Source organism: Sinohyriopsis cumingii, unplaced genomic scaffold (assembly GCF_028554795.1).
Source record: "Sinohyriopsis cumingii isolate HCF-2022 unplaced genomic scaffold, ASM2855479v2 utg001542l, whole genome shotgun sequence".
In the NCBI taxonomy this organism is placed as follows: domain Eukaryota; kingdom Metazoa; phylum Mollusca; class Bivalvia; order Unionida; family Unionidae; genus Sinohyriopsis; species Sinohyriopsis cumingii.
Window position 1 is genome coordinate 279,314 of NW_028316015.1, and position 16,664 is coordinate 295,977.

The 16,664-nt window shown below is 34.5% G+C and overlaps 1 protein-coding gene across 14 annotated transcripts in view; it reads right to left on the reverse strand.

Moving 5' to 3' along the window:
• LOC149771959 (putative sodium-coupled neutral amino acid transporter 12) overlaps positions 1–16,664 on the reverse strand; it is a 76,246-nt gene that overhangs the window by 31,229 nt on the left and 28,353 nt on the right. For 11 of the 14 annotated variants that reach the window (XR_016418083.1, XM_089948024.1, XM_089948025.1 and 8 more), the window contains 3 exons: positions 12,649–12,754; positions 10,504–10,576; positions 2,957–2,997 (listed from right to left, as the gene is read on the reverse strand). Coding sequence is in view for 13 of the 14 variants with exons in the window: in XM_089948024.1 (XP_089804150.1) it covers positions 2,957–2,997; positions 10,504–10,576; positions 12,649–12,754 (220 nt within the window). In the remaining variant the exon portion in view is untranslated. Of the gene's footprint in view, positions 1–2,956; positions 2,998–6,722; positions 6,760–8,990; positions 9,184–10,503; positions 10,577–12,648; positions 12,755–16,664 lie in introns of those variants that run through there. The other 3 variants (XM_089948030.1, XM_089948036.1, XM_089948037.1) reach the window with 2 other exon arrangements.

Sequence of the window (16,664 nt, forward strand, 5' to 3'; positions counted from 1 at the left end):
ATTGCGGCTATATAAGACACCAGATCAGAACCATTTATATTTAGTACATGTACCCTCTAGATGCCTTTTAGTAAAAACCACATGCTGATATAACCATCCATTCTGAAAGAGTAGCAACATCAATATTTTCAAGATGGCAGATGTAGTGATAACATGATTTTCAAGATGTCAACTGTGGTGGCCATACTGGATGTCAAGTCAGTATCATTTTCACTGTGGTGGCCAAAACGTATTTCCAACTGGCACCATTTTCATCTAGGACCAACCAGACATCATAAGAATTCTTTCAGTGAAAACCCCATGATGATATGACCATCCACTCAGTAGTAGCTATAACAAGATTTTCAAGATGTCCACGATAATGGAGGTCAGAACAAATTTTTTTATATTTAGGATCAACTAGACATCAAAAGACAACTTTCACAGAAAACCCTATGTTGATATGACCATCCATTCAGAAGGAACTGCAGTAACAAGATTTTCAAGATGACTGCTGTGCCAGCCAAATTGGATGTCCGAGCAGCACCATTTCATTTAGGATCAACCAGACCATGGGATGTTGTGTGCTTGGAAAGGTTCAAAGCAATCAACCAAGTAGTTTAGGAGAGTAGTGATCATTTGTGCTAATGGATGGACAGATGATTGATGACAGATGAAAAGACCATCTCAATAAGCTCCTCCAATCAATGACCAGTAGAGCTAAATAAAATAGAAAGAAAAAAGGAAACTTGATCAAGTTTCAAGGTCTAATACAGTGATGTGCAAATTTACAAAGTCAGCTTGCCAATGGGCAAATTGAACTGCTTTTGCTCTTCAAACTATATCTGCATCCAAACCCTTTCTCATTTACATATTCATCTACATGTATTATTTACATATCAATATACATGTATTATTTACAACTATATTTTTGGATAACTTAAAATATTGGCCTATGGTTTAAGGTACCAAAATAGATAAAAGAAGACAAAAATTAAAATTAATATAATGTAATTTCCTTAAAAATCCCATATTTTATGTTATTTTTTACTCATGCTGGGATATTATATTTATGGCAAGCTCAGATTTCTAAGGGCAAGTTCCATTTTTTAGTCAGCATGCCCTGGACAATCTGTAAATCTCTGGATGTATCAGAAAAACATCAAATGCTTAGCATAAATAGCTAAAGTACATGTCTACTCACCAACTGATCTTAATGAACCCATGAAAAGTTTTAATCAGCCCATCACTGGCTGTATTATGTCTAAATTCAATGCAAACATTATTTTATGAATAATGTCAGGAATGATGCAGAACAATTACATGTCAGTATACACTTTAACAGGTGCCTTTGGTATTCTCTGTAAACAGTACTATGTGCCCTCTATAAAATTATGTAGTTTGGGAATAAAACTCAGATTTCATAGGTAAAGTGGGATATCCAGTATACTGACAAGTTATCCTCTAAAAGTGAAGGGAAATAATAAATGAAATAAACACTATATAATTTTGAAAACTATCTAGATAACTATGGCTTTGAACAACTACACAGCAACATCTAGGAACAGCATTCTTTACTGTAGCAGCAAAACCTCCATCTGAACAACCTCAATGGTTCAGTTACAGAGTCAAGTTTACAATAGTATATGAAACTTCAAACTGATATATTCACTGTAAGAATGAAAGACAATCCACACTTAATCTGTAACTCAGCCTGACAATTCACCAATTATATCAGAGCAACCTGAAGATGTCTGCATTTCTGACAGCAATTTTAGGAAATAAAAAAGATCAAGTCAAATTTTAAGCATATTGGTTTTCACATATAATGACTTCAAAACATGCTTAAAAGACATGAAATTATTTTCTGTATTCTGTATTCTTTCCTACAATTAATAAAGAAGCACCTGAATATTACAACAACCATTTACTATAGGATTAATTTGATCAACTGTAATTACTAATTAGGTAGGTTAATTAATTAATTTAATTGATCAATTAAAGTGATAAGTTTGTTTCAACAAGGAATATGTTTGATACACAGATATGTATACCAGCTGACTGAGAAAGTTTGGTTGTTTACTGTTTGCCTTGGAGTGAACAACAAATGGTATATAATCCACTGATGACCGACCCAGAGAAGAACTGTTAGCTTTATTCTTGAAAGTTCAATCCAAATTATATAAACAAATATCAGTTTTTTTTAAAAAGAGCCTGGCATCTTTAAAAAGTGACAAGCTAACAAAAGTCTAATGACATCCTAATGACAGATGTGCAATGAACGTACACAAACAGAAACTTTTAACATCTGTATTTCTTATTTACTGAAGAAATAAAACTTTGAAGTACCTCAAAAATCAATCAGTAGAAATTGGTGAAGAGGTAAAAATTTGGGATACAAGCCACAACCAAGTTATATCCAAATCTATGTTATAACAAAGTGTGTATTTTAGTGGGATTTCCATTTTTGTTGTTGTTGTTGTTGGGTTTACCAATATTTTTCAATGCCAGATATGCTATACATTGCAGCCAGTATAACTATGAAGAAAGAATCTGGAGAAACACTGGTAAGAACTACTGACCCTCAGGAAGCTACTGGCAGCTTTCTCAAATATCCATATTGGCTGAGCCAGAGATTCAAACTCATGTCTACAAAGGTGAGATGGCAGCAACTGGTAAAGGCAAGCACTTTAGATCACTCAGTCACATGGGGGCCCCATGTATTTTTCTGAAGTTTCCTTGTAAATTTTGATGGTTTGGAGATTCATTTTGATACCACATAATTTCAAAGGTGAGAGGGTACATCCATAACTTTGGCTTTAGCTGGAAATTGTTTAGTGCTACCTAAGGACTACCTACAAATAAACACCTAGAAACATGAATATTTGCTACTCAAAAGGCGAACATTTCTAATACAAACGCTCAACAGATACTCAAGCAAGTCTGCTTCAATATATTAAATATATCCTGTACTCACCAATTCTGTTCTCTCAGTGATGAGAAAAGGGTTTCCATGACCTGGCAAAACAAACGAGCATACTGAAGCTTAAGCAGTAACAATTTCTTTACAATGTACTGTTTATATATTGGCTATTTGAAGGCTGCAATTCTAAACTTTATAACACAGAAACAAGGAAATTAAGTGAATATTTGTCTAATATAACTCTAGGGAAGAATACCAAAAGTATACAATAATAAATTCTGACTAACCTTTGTGACACTGCTGTAGAGTTAGTGGAGAAACATGGAAAATAGCAAAAATTTCTCTTTGCCTATCTCAAAAGACATTAAAATGATTAATACATCAGGTACCTTGACACTGAAGATACAACCTTGATTTGCTATGTGACAGGTAGTTAAACTGAAGATACAACCTTGATTTGCTATGTGACAGGTAGTTAAACTGAGAAAAATAACTTTACCAAGTTTCACCCCTATATCTCATACAACACCGCTCCAGTGGCCTAAGTAGTTAGAGCATCTGCCTTGAATGCAGGTCACAGGTTCAAACCCCAATCGAGTCATACCAAAGACTTATAAAAATGGTACTAGAAGTTGTCAAACAGAGGCTTTGATCTGGAAATACTGAAGTCACTGAAATGACTTTTAAATGATCATACCTCAACAGCAATGAATAATACTGGTGTTTAAAATTACACTGATGTGTTGCAGACATACTTGTCTGCACCAATTGCACCAATTAATGAATAGCTGAGATCAGGCACAAAAACTGTCCATCAATATCATTACTGGTTTGGGGGCTGATATACTGGACAGAGACCTGAGCTGCTAGTGCATTATGCAATGGCAAATCAGGGCCTATGTTGTAGATACTCAGACTGGATTTATAAGTGAGCAGACTGGGTATACATTAAGTTTGTTTGTTACTTTATTTGAAAATATGATACAGCTAGAGGATCCTTTAGAAATTACCTCTCTATCATCCAGTATGGACTCCTACACACCACATAGGCATGCCTTTTCATTGTCACGTGTGTTTACTATAATCCACATCTGCTCAAAGTTTGCACTTACATTCACCAAAATTGCCAAAGCAGTAGAAATGTTCAGACTGAAATTAATTTTATAACAAAACGAGATACCTGACTATTGAACATTTAAGGTTTGTTTAGGTGACTGCAGAAGTTTTGGTGCAAAGTCACTAATGGCTGGTTAGTTTAGCCTATTTTTGTGGTTGATATAATGACAAAAGAAATTCAATTCCTGAAGGAATAACTTGAAGAAATACAAAATTTGGCAAATAATCAAATGGATTATTAGCACAAAAAGAAAGATAATTTCTGAGAAAATGGGGATCCTTTATAAAAATTGGTAGATAATGAGTGAAGAGCAAAGATCAAAGCAAGCAAGATTCAAAACAGAAAATTACATAATATAGCTATATTCAAATAAACCAGGTTTAGAAACATGTCAATGTTCATTCTTTTACTTGAATATCTGATGAAATATTTATTAATCTAAGCTTCCAAGAATGTGATTATAGTGCAGTGCAGGTAAAAAAGTTACAGTGACAAAACTGCCAATTTGGCAAATTAGATTCTGTTTTTTTCTTATTTTTCACCCAATACAGGTGCTTTAAGTATTTTCTAGTATTTTTCTTTGTTCCTTTGAAATTGTGTAGCCACCAAACATGCAGGACAAGGGGACACACTGTCCCCTGTCCCGTTAGCTCTAGATGCAATATTGCTTATTAGTTTTAAAAAAATCTGCACAAATTGTGCTATGGGCAAAGATTGAGGAAAAAAGCTCCTTGAAACAGGACTACAAGCAGATATATCATCCATGCAACAAACAAGAGTTTTTGAGTTATAATTAAAAAAAAACATATTTATTAGGTACAGGGTTAGAAACGAAATTCAGTTTTAAAATTTGATGAATTTTTAATAAGTTTGTTAAGGTTTCAAAACTTTTTGTGGTCAAAGACACAATATAGTTACATGATTATCTTCATGGTGCAGCCAATTTGGGTATGTGAGAAGGCGTGCCAGTAGCTTCTCATGGGTCGGTGTTTCTTTCCGGGGTTTTCCCAGGTTCTTCCTCCGCCATTAATACTGGCTGCCATGTATAGCCTATCGTGTGCTGAAAAATGGCGTTAAACCCCACAACAACAACAACAATCTCCATGGTGAGACTAATATTTATTAAAAGTCTGATCAAGTACGTATTGAATTTGTTTCTAAATAAAATGAAAATAAAGTGAAAATTAACAAATAATTAAAAAGCAAATACCTGTTATTGCTAAGACATGTGCATGCTTTCTCGCCCGCTAAGCTACTTAACAAAAAGCTGTCTTAACAAGCATTTCTGATGAGTCTGGGTAGAATCATTCATAATTTTTTCAATTTTTTTCTTCTTCTTAAATTATTACGTTTCCTTCAGTTTTTTTAAGGATTTTTAAGGTCAAAATTAAATTTTATGTTTCTTTAGGTTTTTGAGGTCTATTGGCCCTGTAGGTCTCTTACTGACATGAAACATTTCTTGCTTGATTAGTGTGTTATAATTTCAAATTTTCTATAAACATCATAGGAAATCACACTTATAAAATAAATATTACTGGAGGATTTTTGTTGTTGTTGTTGTTGTTGTTCTAGGGTTTAACGCCATTTTTCAGCACAAGATAGGCCATATATAGCGGTCAGTATAACTGGTGGAGGAAGAACCCTGGAAAACCCAGGAAAGAACCACCGACCCACGAGAAGCTACTGGCAGGCTTTCCCACGTACCCACGCTAGCCGAGCCTTGGACTCGAACATACGCAGACAGAGGTGAGATGGCAGTGATCTGGAATGGTGAGCGCTTTAGACCACTCGGGGCCCCTTACTGGAGGATAAAATTATTCAAGTTATATTTTTTTCACACTGACTATGATATATAGTAATGATATGAATGCATTAAATTCTTGCAAAGGCTAACATTTACAGGATTACACTTTTTAACAATTTCGATATAGATGATAAGGAATACAAGTTTAAGTTAACATGACAAAAGTTCAAATTTCTTGCTTCAGTAGTCTATTAGACCAACTCCTATGATATTAAAATTTTCCTGCATTTAGTGAATTTTGAGAAAAAGTGAAAAACCTGGATTATACTGTGAACCAAGCAGACTATATAAAGGAATTTATCAAAAGATAAATGAGACATAAATTCCATTTTTTTTAAAATCTGCAGCATTTGTGCTCCCTCCCTCTTCACCATTTCAAAGTTGGACAGATAAACAGTATAAATATTTTTACCATTTAAATAAAATCAAGACTGTAATCTGTACTGAAAGTTGATAAAAACTGGTGGCTGGGTGACAAGGAATTGTTTCCTATAATATACATGCCTTTCATAATCATGTTTGTAATGAATGATCCTCACTGTTCAAAGGAATATAACTTCATGAAACAGTCCAATTATACTGAATAATTCACAATCTAAAAGGACAAGTTTAATATTTAACAGTCTGATCATAATCAGCATTAAAATATCAACAAAGAGATGAAAATAAATATCTGCATATGAAATAAAAACTGGGAATCACCAAACTGTGCACTCACAGATGGAGGCAGTGTCTGATATTTTACATTAAAGTGAAGTGTAAAAAGAAAATTATGCAGCCATCAAAAGCAATGATCAAAATAAAATGTAATTGCAATTAGTAAAGGCATCTAAGTTATTGTAACAAAATAAATAAACTAGCTCTATATGCAAAGTACTACACCAAGCAAAACATGTTACCATCAAGCAAGGCTGTTCTCTCTTCTGGAAGATACTGCTGTAGGAAGAAAATACATGCACAGAGCAAAAGAAGCAATTTAAGACACTCATGTTCCTACATAGGACTATGCTTGGCTATATATAATATCATGTTGTTAAACAGGTATTGCTTGACAATACATAATATTATGTTATTAAACAGGACCATGCCTGGCTATGTATAACATGATATTAAATAGGTCCATGCTTGACTATACATAATATCATGTTATTAAACATGACCATGCTTGGCTAAGCCTAATAGATTATTAAATAAGACTAACATGATATTAAATAGGTCCATGCTTGACTATACATAATATCATGTTGTTAAACATGACCATGCTTGGCTAAGCCTAATAGATTATTAAATAGGACTATGCTTGGCTATGCCTAATATCATGTTATGAAACAGGACCATGCTTGGCTAGGCCTAATGCCATATAAATAGGACCATGCTTAGCTATGTATAACATATTATTAAATAGATCCATGCATGGCTATACACAATATCATGTTATTAAACATAGCCATGCTTAGCAATGCCTAAAAAAGGACCATACACCTCTCCCTCGATAACTCATGCATAACGGGGTCCACAAACATAGACCGCACTATAAGCAAGGCGCGAGTTACCGAGGGACCTCCAAAAATTGAAGAAAAAAATCGCTTTGACATCGAGAAAACCGTAACGGGGGGGGGGGGGATTAGGGAACTGGGCTGTTTAATGACTGAATCCTCATTTTACAATCACGTCGATAATAACTTTTAATAATGCGCTTTTTCTAATGAAGTTGTTTGTTATTCTGTTTAAATAACTTTTTTTTTCTCAAAATATCCAACATATGAAAAATTGTTCCAACTGGTTTGAACAACCATCACGTGTTTGCGAAAAATCTGTGTATTGCGTCACTGCTTTTTGTTTTCTTGAGTATCTTGCCAAATTGTAGTCCACAATTTGGGAACTAGACTAACTGCTGATACACCACCAAACAAGATTCCTTTTTTTCAAAAACACACAACATTTATTTTGTGACACGACTACGTCGAAACTCAATTTTTTATTGTTCAACTAGTACAATGTTAATTTCGTGATTTCATTGGAAGTAATAATGAAATTTCTTATCATCCCTGACGATATCTCTAAATGAAAGTTAAAGAATTCTCTGAAACTCGCTTGCCCACAATGGTCCGTATCTGTGAAATCAAGCTCTTTATTTTACGAAGTATTCTTTTCGCTTTGCTGCCTTGTTAGCTTTGATCACAGTTATGACAGTCAGTTAATTTAAGGTAGTTTCTGTTACATACACAATAACGTTTATTACAGTGTTCGATTGATCAAATGAAGTGAGTTCACCTGACATACGAATGAGGCCGCTAAATTTTAAGTTAGTTCGATTTTTGTGCCTTTTAACTTTTCTTTTATTCCACCTCCTTTTTTTTATTCAAAAGACATAATTAACGTGATAATATAAAGGAGGCCAGCTTTTAATTCAGTGCAACAATACAACAAATACTTCCGCAAGTCAGTTATCAAAACACAGTCGGCACTTAATTAGGTTCTCAGAGAAACGCTCGCAAACATAGCTGTTATGGTAGATTGAAGCATTTTACGTTTAATTACAAAAGGACACATTGCACTTATGACAATTACACTTAAAAGGAACTAAAAGATGGAACTAAAACATAAATTTCAATTGATAAATTTTTTTATTTAATTTGTATTTATTTATTAAAGTACTGCCTCCACTCAGCGTAAGTGACATTTTCATTGATTGAAATTTCCTTACATATCATTAATTGCGGTGTACTAGGAATGTCGTTTGGAAAGAAAATGTAAAAAATTGTATGAGTTATTTTTAAATTTGATATTTCATAGTGCTGATTAAAATGTCCAGGTCCTATCTACCGTTTTCAACAATAAAACGAGCGATACATCAAAGTTTCCGTTACCAATTCTGATCATGATTTTCTTCAAGTTCAACAAATAGGGATACATTATTTTGGTATTTTTGGTTTAAAAAATGGGATCCACGCCTGACACCGCATTATAAGTGGGTTCGCGAGTTATCAGGGCGCGAGTTATCGAGGGAGTAGTGTACTTGGCTATGCCAAATACATTATTAAATAGGACCATGTTTGGCTATACATAAGATTACCAACACAGTACTGACATTTAGTGCAAAATCCCATGAGATCTAGTTATAATAAATCAATATTCATCATCATCATCATCATCAGTCTCATGACCTAGTGTGGTCGTTGAGGCACTGTGCTGCTGAACATCTGACCAGTTCCCTCCACTTGTCTCGATCATGTGCCAATGCTTGTGTCTCCGCAAAACTTTTCCTGGTCCATTCTGTGATGTTGTCAGTCCACTTTTTTCTGTCTACCTCTCCTTCTGCCACCCTGGACGCTGCCCTGCAGGACTGTTGTGGATAGACTGTTGGCTCTAGTGACATGGTCATACCATTTCAGCTTTCTCTTTTTGACGGTGGTGAGGAGGTCCTCATATTGGCCTACTTCGCACCTGATGGTGTTACGCACTTCTTCATTTGTGATGTGGTCCATGTAAGAGATGCCAAGGATGGTTCTGTAGCATCTGAGATGCTACAGAAATCAATATTAATGTAGACGAATTTCAAGAAATAAAAATCCTGATTAAGTAAGTCCATTAAATTGAATAATCCCAAGATACCAGCAAAGCCATTATGAATGGAATTCCACAATACAGCAAGGATCAATCAAGTAATATCATTTCTTCATTTTAACTGCTGAGCAATGAAACCATTTCTAATATTCTTGAGTAACAACAAGGCACTGGACTCATTACCATATGACCTATAAATTGTTCACAAGCTAAGCCAATCAGATGCAATATCACCTAATTAATATGCATGGGTGTTGCTCATTACTGAACTCATCCAAGATCTGGATGATACACTGTACAAGTTCAAATACCGAATCTGATTAAAGTCTGAACTCTCCTCTGGAGTATTCACAAGCTCTGCCAATCAAAAGCAAGATTACCTCATATATACGAGTTAGTTCTCCGCAGTTAAGAAAATTATCCATGATCTTGATGATAGAAGCATGTATTCCCAGTCTGACCAAAATGTCATCAGAAATATGACCTCTAGAGTGTTCACAAGCTAAGCCAATCATATGCAAGGTCATCCTACTATTGTGTGGATGTTAACTCATAACTGAACTCATCCAAGATGTTGAGAACATAAACTTACATACCAAATCCGACCAAAATTTTTAAGAAATGTGGCCTAAAGAGTGTTCACAAGCTCAGTCAATCTGATACAATATCATCTAATTAGTATGCAAGGGTGTCACCCATAAACAAATTCATCCGAGGTATTGATGATATTAGCTTACATACCAAATCTGATAGAAATCAAGTCTCTAAAGTGTTCACAAAAGCAGTTGTTGATGGATATACTGATGATACACAAAGGACAAAAAGGCATACAATGTGCTCACTTGGCCATTCATCTGGAGTACTAAATTGCTAAAAAAAAATTATTTCTGCCCAATTTAAAATATTTACTTTGGGATTAGGGATTATGTATACGCTGGGATGGGGCCTATTTTTGGCTCATGAGGACCCCTTATAAATTATCACTGTAAAGAAAGAACGATTATCAGTCAGCATTTAAAATTTAGTATTAGCATGCAGGTACATATGTATAAGCAAGTAGACAGCCAACACAAAATGAACAATTATCAATTAGAAATGGAATAATGGTCTTACCCTGGATACTGCCTGATAATAGGGTCTGTCTCTCTGATACAATGCTATCAATGCTATTCTCTACTAGGGATGACTATAAAAAATATAGATTTTGGAAAATAAATCACAATAAGACATTATAGAGCTCAATAAAATCAATAGTTGAATTTCTATTGATCAGTTGATAGATTCTAGTCACACTTAATGACATTTCTCTAGTTCAATGCACTGGAATCTTCAGCTTTTTAGACTGGACTTATAATTATGAGTGCCTCTTGTCGAAAACATACAAAAACTTTCCTGAGATTCCAAAGACATATAAAATGGGCGTCACTGACAAGACTGAGTCAAGAATGAAGGCTATCTACTTCAGGAGAAAAACCTCCATTTTCCATTCAGTTTTTAGTAATCAGTCAATCATAAAGTTTTAAAAATCAACTAGTACAACAAGATAGAGATATCGAACAATGCTGACTAGCCAATGAGCTTCATATATATTATCTCTACAATGACAAATTATATGTGTGTGTGATTTGGACTTTTAACGTAGCTTTAAAAAAATTTCAGTCATATTGCTACAATGTCTGCAGTGTGGCAGTTTATAATGATGCCTAGCACTGAGGCATCATATCACAAACATGTAGCACGATGTCCCACCCAGTCACATTATCCTGACACCAGGCCAACCAGTCCTAACACTAACCTCTTCATGCTGAACACCCAGCAAGGCAGCTGTTAGTACCATTTTTGTAAGTCTTTGGTATGACTTGGCCAGGGATCAAACCCAAGACCTCCCACATCTGAGGTGGAAGCTCTAGCCACTAGGCCACTGGAGCAGTCCCAAGATCTTGAAGAAAGAAGCATTATACTCCAAGTTGTATCAAAACTGGATCACAAATATGGCTTCCAGAGTGATAACAAGCTCAAACCAATTAGATGCAAGATTACATCATTATAGTGAGCTAAAAATAAGCACTCAGATCCTTGGCAAAACTGTTAATTGGAAATTACATTGTGTCGATTTGAGTACTGCTTACTGTAGAAGAGGTAACTGCTGCCACCAAGTGAAATAAAAACAAAAAAAATATTTTCTGAGTGATCTAGCAAGAAACTGACCCCTGTAGGGTTTAAACTGCAGTCTGAAACTCAGCTTGAGGTCTTCACAGACTAAGTGTACTCAACAAACATTTTAGTCAAACATGTTGCCTACATTGTATCAGATCATATTTCGAACTGTTTCCATGGTGACCATAACAGTACAGGATTTTGTTACACCGTATTGAAAATTGATCTGTCTTACAGGAAAATATAATCTGACTGCCTTACTGAGGTCATGTTTGGGTTTGACAGTTCTGTATTTGTCCACTTAATACAAATCAAACTGCAAGCAACTCTGACCCAGACCTGAAGTTGCATAATCTGCTCCACTATGCCAGCAAATCTAACAATAGATAATGCCATGATAGCTCAGTGGTTAAAGTGCTGGGCTCATGACCAGATGGGCATGGGTTCCATACCCACCATCAAACCAGCCTAGATTGGCTACTGTAATCTGTCCTTGGGAAAGGCACTTTGGTCACTTATTAAAGTGATGATGTGCCATTAAACAGCAAATCAAATCAAAACCTAATTTGGAGTTGAAGTTGATAACATAAACCATGACCTAATGAAATCCTGCTTAACTGATTTAAAGTTGACAAAAATTGGTAAATCAGTTGAAAGCGGATAGAAGAATTTTTTAGTTTTTGTAGATGCTGTTTGAAGGTGGGCAGGTTTTGAATAGATGCTGTTTGAAACTGGGCAGGTTTTGAGTACAAGCCGTTTGAAGCTGGGCAGATTTTGAGTAGATGCTGTTTGAAGCTGGGCAGGTTTTTGAGTAGATGCTGTTTGAAGCTGGGTAAACAGGTTAAATCAGTACATAAAGTACTCCCTCATCATAAGAATGTCCAATGAAGTCATGGAGCATATTGCCTTATGGTGAGACCACCTTCTAATGAAGTATATCAGGCATATAATTTCACTATCACTTAATGAAATGAGATCCATGACTACACATACCCTGTATAAGTAAGAGAAACTATTATATTTAAAGGTATTAAAGTGAGGGAGTGTTAAAGGACTCTAGTCTTTAACTGGACAAATGAAGAACTGCAAGAAATAGATTACCACTGGACTGTTTATGACATCGTTTTGCTCTGATGACCTTGACTGTGTTTTCAGTAGAGCATTGGCAACTGCCATTGATTCCATTACAAATGTAGCTGTCAAATAGCTGAAAGAATATAGTGTAATGACTTTTAAAAGTTATGGCATTATTCTATTCAGCAACTTTTTTCTTCAGGTGATTGCATTTGGTATCTTATTATCAAAGGTGCTTTCAAGAATGTGTGAATGGTAAACAGTATTTAAATTAACTTTCATTACCCTGTAGATTTCTTAAATTAGTAGCAAAAATTCTTCAAGAAATTAATGATCAACTAAAATCTATTGGTTTCAGGCCACCTGGGAGGTATCAATTTATATATATAGTTATATGTAGTAGCATTTTATGGCACTTCAGCACAATAGTGGCTACAAGGTGCCAACAAAAAGTAAAGTTTAAAAAATGTAGCAAAATTGAACTGCACCATAATGTATCAAGACAAACCCTTCCAAATAAATGTAAACATGAAGTACAGCAAGATAAAATATAATGATGTAAATATTCTACATGTATATCCAATAACAGATAAAAGGTAACATAAGTTAAATACTTAAAATGTATGATCAGAATTCTTTTATAAACCACAATTCCTCAAGATTTTTTTGTGTTCTTATACTCACTTGTGCTTGAAATGTTTTGTCCAAAATATATTAAAAAAATGTGTAATTGTTTTTTAAATAGCTGTAATGGCCTAAAAATCTAACTTGGTCATCTACATGCATCTATTCATTTGTTAACAAGGAATAATTTTTGTTCAATCTTTGCTGAACAGTTCATAACTACCATTTTTGTAGAGACAGACTTTGCATTAAAAAATTCTAGTTTTGTGCTGACAAAAATGGTTATGTAAGTACTAATTTTTTCTCTCAAAAATACAGTATCTGGTTCAACAATATCATAGTCAGATGATATGATAATTGGATCCAGAGGGATCACTTTTTGCATGGAGAAGTGATTCATTTATATTGCAAGTCAGATTGCTTTGCACTAATAGATTGTACAGTGTATTATTCGCTGGTCTAAGAAGTTTGGTAACCTGTTACAGATTACCTGTTACAATTATCATGAAGTTAAATTACTTGATGCATTGATAATGGTTGAAAAGGTGTCCCAAAATTCAATAGTTAATTTTCATGACCAGTATTCAGTGCAAAGTAAAACTATTTTACTTCTAAGAATTGTAACTATATCATCTCACAGTCAATATATTCAAGATTTTGCCTTCTTTCACAGCATATGTTTTCAATAATTAAAACTGCCACACCAGCCCCAAACTGGTTTCTATCCTTCCAGTACTCAAAAAATAAATCTGAAAGCCTGATGCCCAGGTACCCCCCAAAAAAAATTTCAGATTGGGCCCCTTTTGTATTCTAATTGAGGTGCTCATTAGGCTTGCAAAAAAAAAAATCTTACTTTGCCTGAGAAAACTTTGATCATGCAGATGAATCTGGGAATTTTTTTGTTAAGAGATAAGGAAATAATATTATTACCCTTTTGAACATAGTTATTTATCATACTTCTATTGAAAGCAGTAAACTTTGTATACAAAATGAAACATGTTACCTATGAATAGAGAACATACTGCAAATATTACTTGCTCACTTGTCTTTAACATACATGTGATTCTTCCAGAGGTAAGGCAAAATACTGTTTTGGATATTTATGTGCATTACAGAAACCAGCCAGAATCATGTCTAGTGGGTACCAGAACTGTTCCAGTAATTGTTGCACCCAGTGCAATGATGCATGGCCATGTAATGGAATTTAGGCAAGGATGTATTCAAGCTGTTAAATGATTATTCTTGTAATCTGGAGAGTTTACGCCAAATGCAGGCTGTTGATCTGAGGTATTATAACCAATAAAGAGATCAAATGTGGTCTTTGATAGCTTTTGAGTATTTGATTAAAAATTAGCTGTCCTTTGGCATAGGTGAAAGAAAAAGAAAAGACAAACTAAAAATGATATCACCAGAAACACTTTTTTTAAGTATTTTGATTTTGTCATGGTCTTGATAGATTGCTCTTGTATTGTTCAAGATATTACAAGTTTAAGTTTAAAGAAAAACAAATGAGTTGTCCCTTGCTCACACTTATATTAGTGACCTTGCTCACACTTATATTAGTGACCTATGAACAACATCAAAAGTGTAAAAACAAACTGTAAGAAAATGTTGCATGACATGAAATATTTTGAAATCTGAATAAACACACAACTCAATTTAAAGACACAATAGTGCCGAGTGTCTGTAATTTTATGAGTTCTAAAGGTCATGAAAATAATGAAATGTGTCAACTTATGAGCTGAAATAATTCACAAAAATAAAACGAGAGAAAATGCATTTTTGTGGGGCCCGCTTTAATTGAAACTTGTAGGTCATGAACTGTTACGGAAACCACACATGACCACAAACACAGACACGTCATCTTTGTCTAGTGGATGGGTTATGAGTCACATGGTTCTAATTTAAATATCTTTTATAAACAAAAATGGCGGACATGCATGAGTGTCAGCAACAGAACCCACGCTTGTCGCCTTCCAAGAAGAAATGTCAAAAAGCTGTCAGAGAAACCAAATGGGACCTATCAAGGATTCATCTTGGGGACCAGTTTGTTCGATGGAGGGCATTGATGGAAGAGTTAGGACTAGCATCAGACACTGAAATGGCAAAGTTGTTGTTGGACAGGTAGGCCAGTGTCTATGTATAAAGTATTCTCCAAATGTCAGCATCTTGTTCCTATGTTTGAAAGCACACTGTTTTATTATTACTATCTTTGCACAAGGACTTGATTTGTTTTGTAAGATTCCCAAAATAAATGTGATCGGTGACTGCATTGTGTGTATTATATATGCATAGCTGCCAACCTTCTAGGCTCACAATTAGTGAAAATACTTCAACTGTGCCACCAGATGCATGAAAAAAGGCATAATCTGAACTGTCATTGTTTTGGTTAGGCAAAAATGCTCCAGTATTCTGTGCTGGCTAACCCAATAATCACAGCTGTTTTTTTCCACCCACTCAATACTTAGAGGACATGTGATTGTATACTGAAATTGTGTCTACATATCTCATAGGCTTTCTCTGTCCAGTTTCCCATTTATAGCTATGTCCCACATGCAGTTCTTGCTAACACCCTCTTCCCATCTACCCACTTAGCTCATGATAAATGCATGACGTATTTAATTTAAAAACAAAATACTGAGACAAAAGAGTTGAAGTATTTTTTGGACACCACTTGCATTTAATTAAAACTTTATTCATTAGGACTTGTGACAGAACTTATTTGGGATTTAATTCACAATACTGTAAGTTCTTCTTAAATTTTCATTTTTTATTCTTGGGAATTATATGATTTGTTGATTTTTACAAAACTTGTTGGTTTTTACTCTCTGCTGTTATAAAACTTTTGGAATTGGAGAGCTGTAACAGTTTGTTTTGATGATTGCTCTTCGTGCACCTTTAACTTTATTTTATCTACCTTCTTTTCAAGGTTGCCAAATAAAAGGAAAATACGATTTTATTACAATGGTCACAAGGCATCATGAACCAGTTTTTATTTTCATGCAAGACTGCTAGCAGCTATGAACAATTCTTGGCGAGTTTTCAGTCCTTGTATTTGAAACAGATATATGTAATTGTTTGCTACTGTACACTTTTGTATGAAATCAAAATTATGGTGCATAATCCTTATCTTCTGATTTCTTTTAATGTGTATTTTATCCATATATATACATCACCAAATCTTCTAGGTATGTAGTCTATTAAAAGTAATTCTATTTGATATATGAGAGTAATGTGGAATATTGAAGGAACATTGATCCAAGCTAAAGTGCAATCCTGCTACATTAACTGTTAGCCAAATCTATAACGTAGCCTTCACTTCATGATATAAATCAAGTTGTCTTATTAATATGGGGTCACCATGACAAAAGCACCCAGCTTTAAGTGCTATAGGTGTAGATTGTGGAATTCTTTCAGAG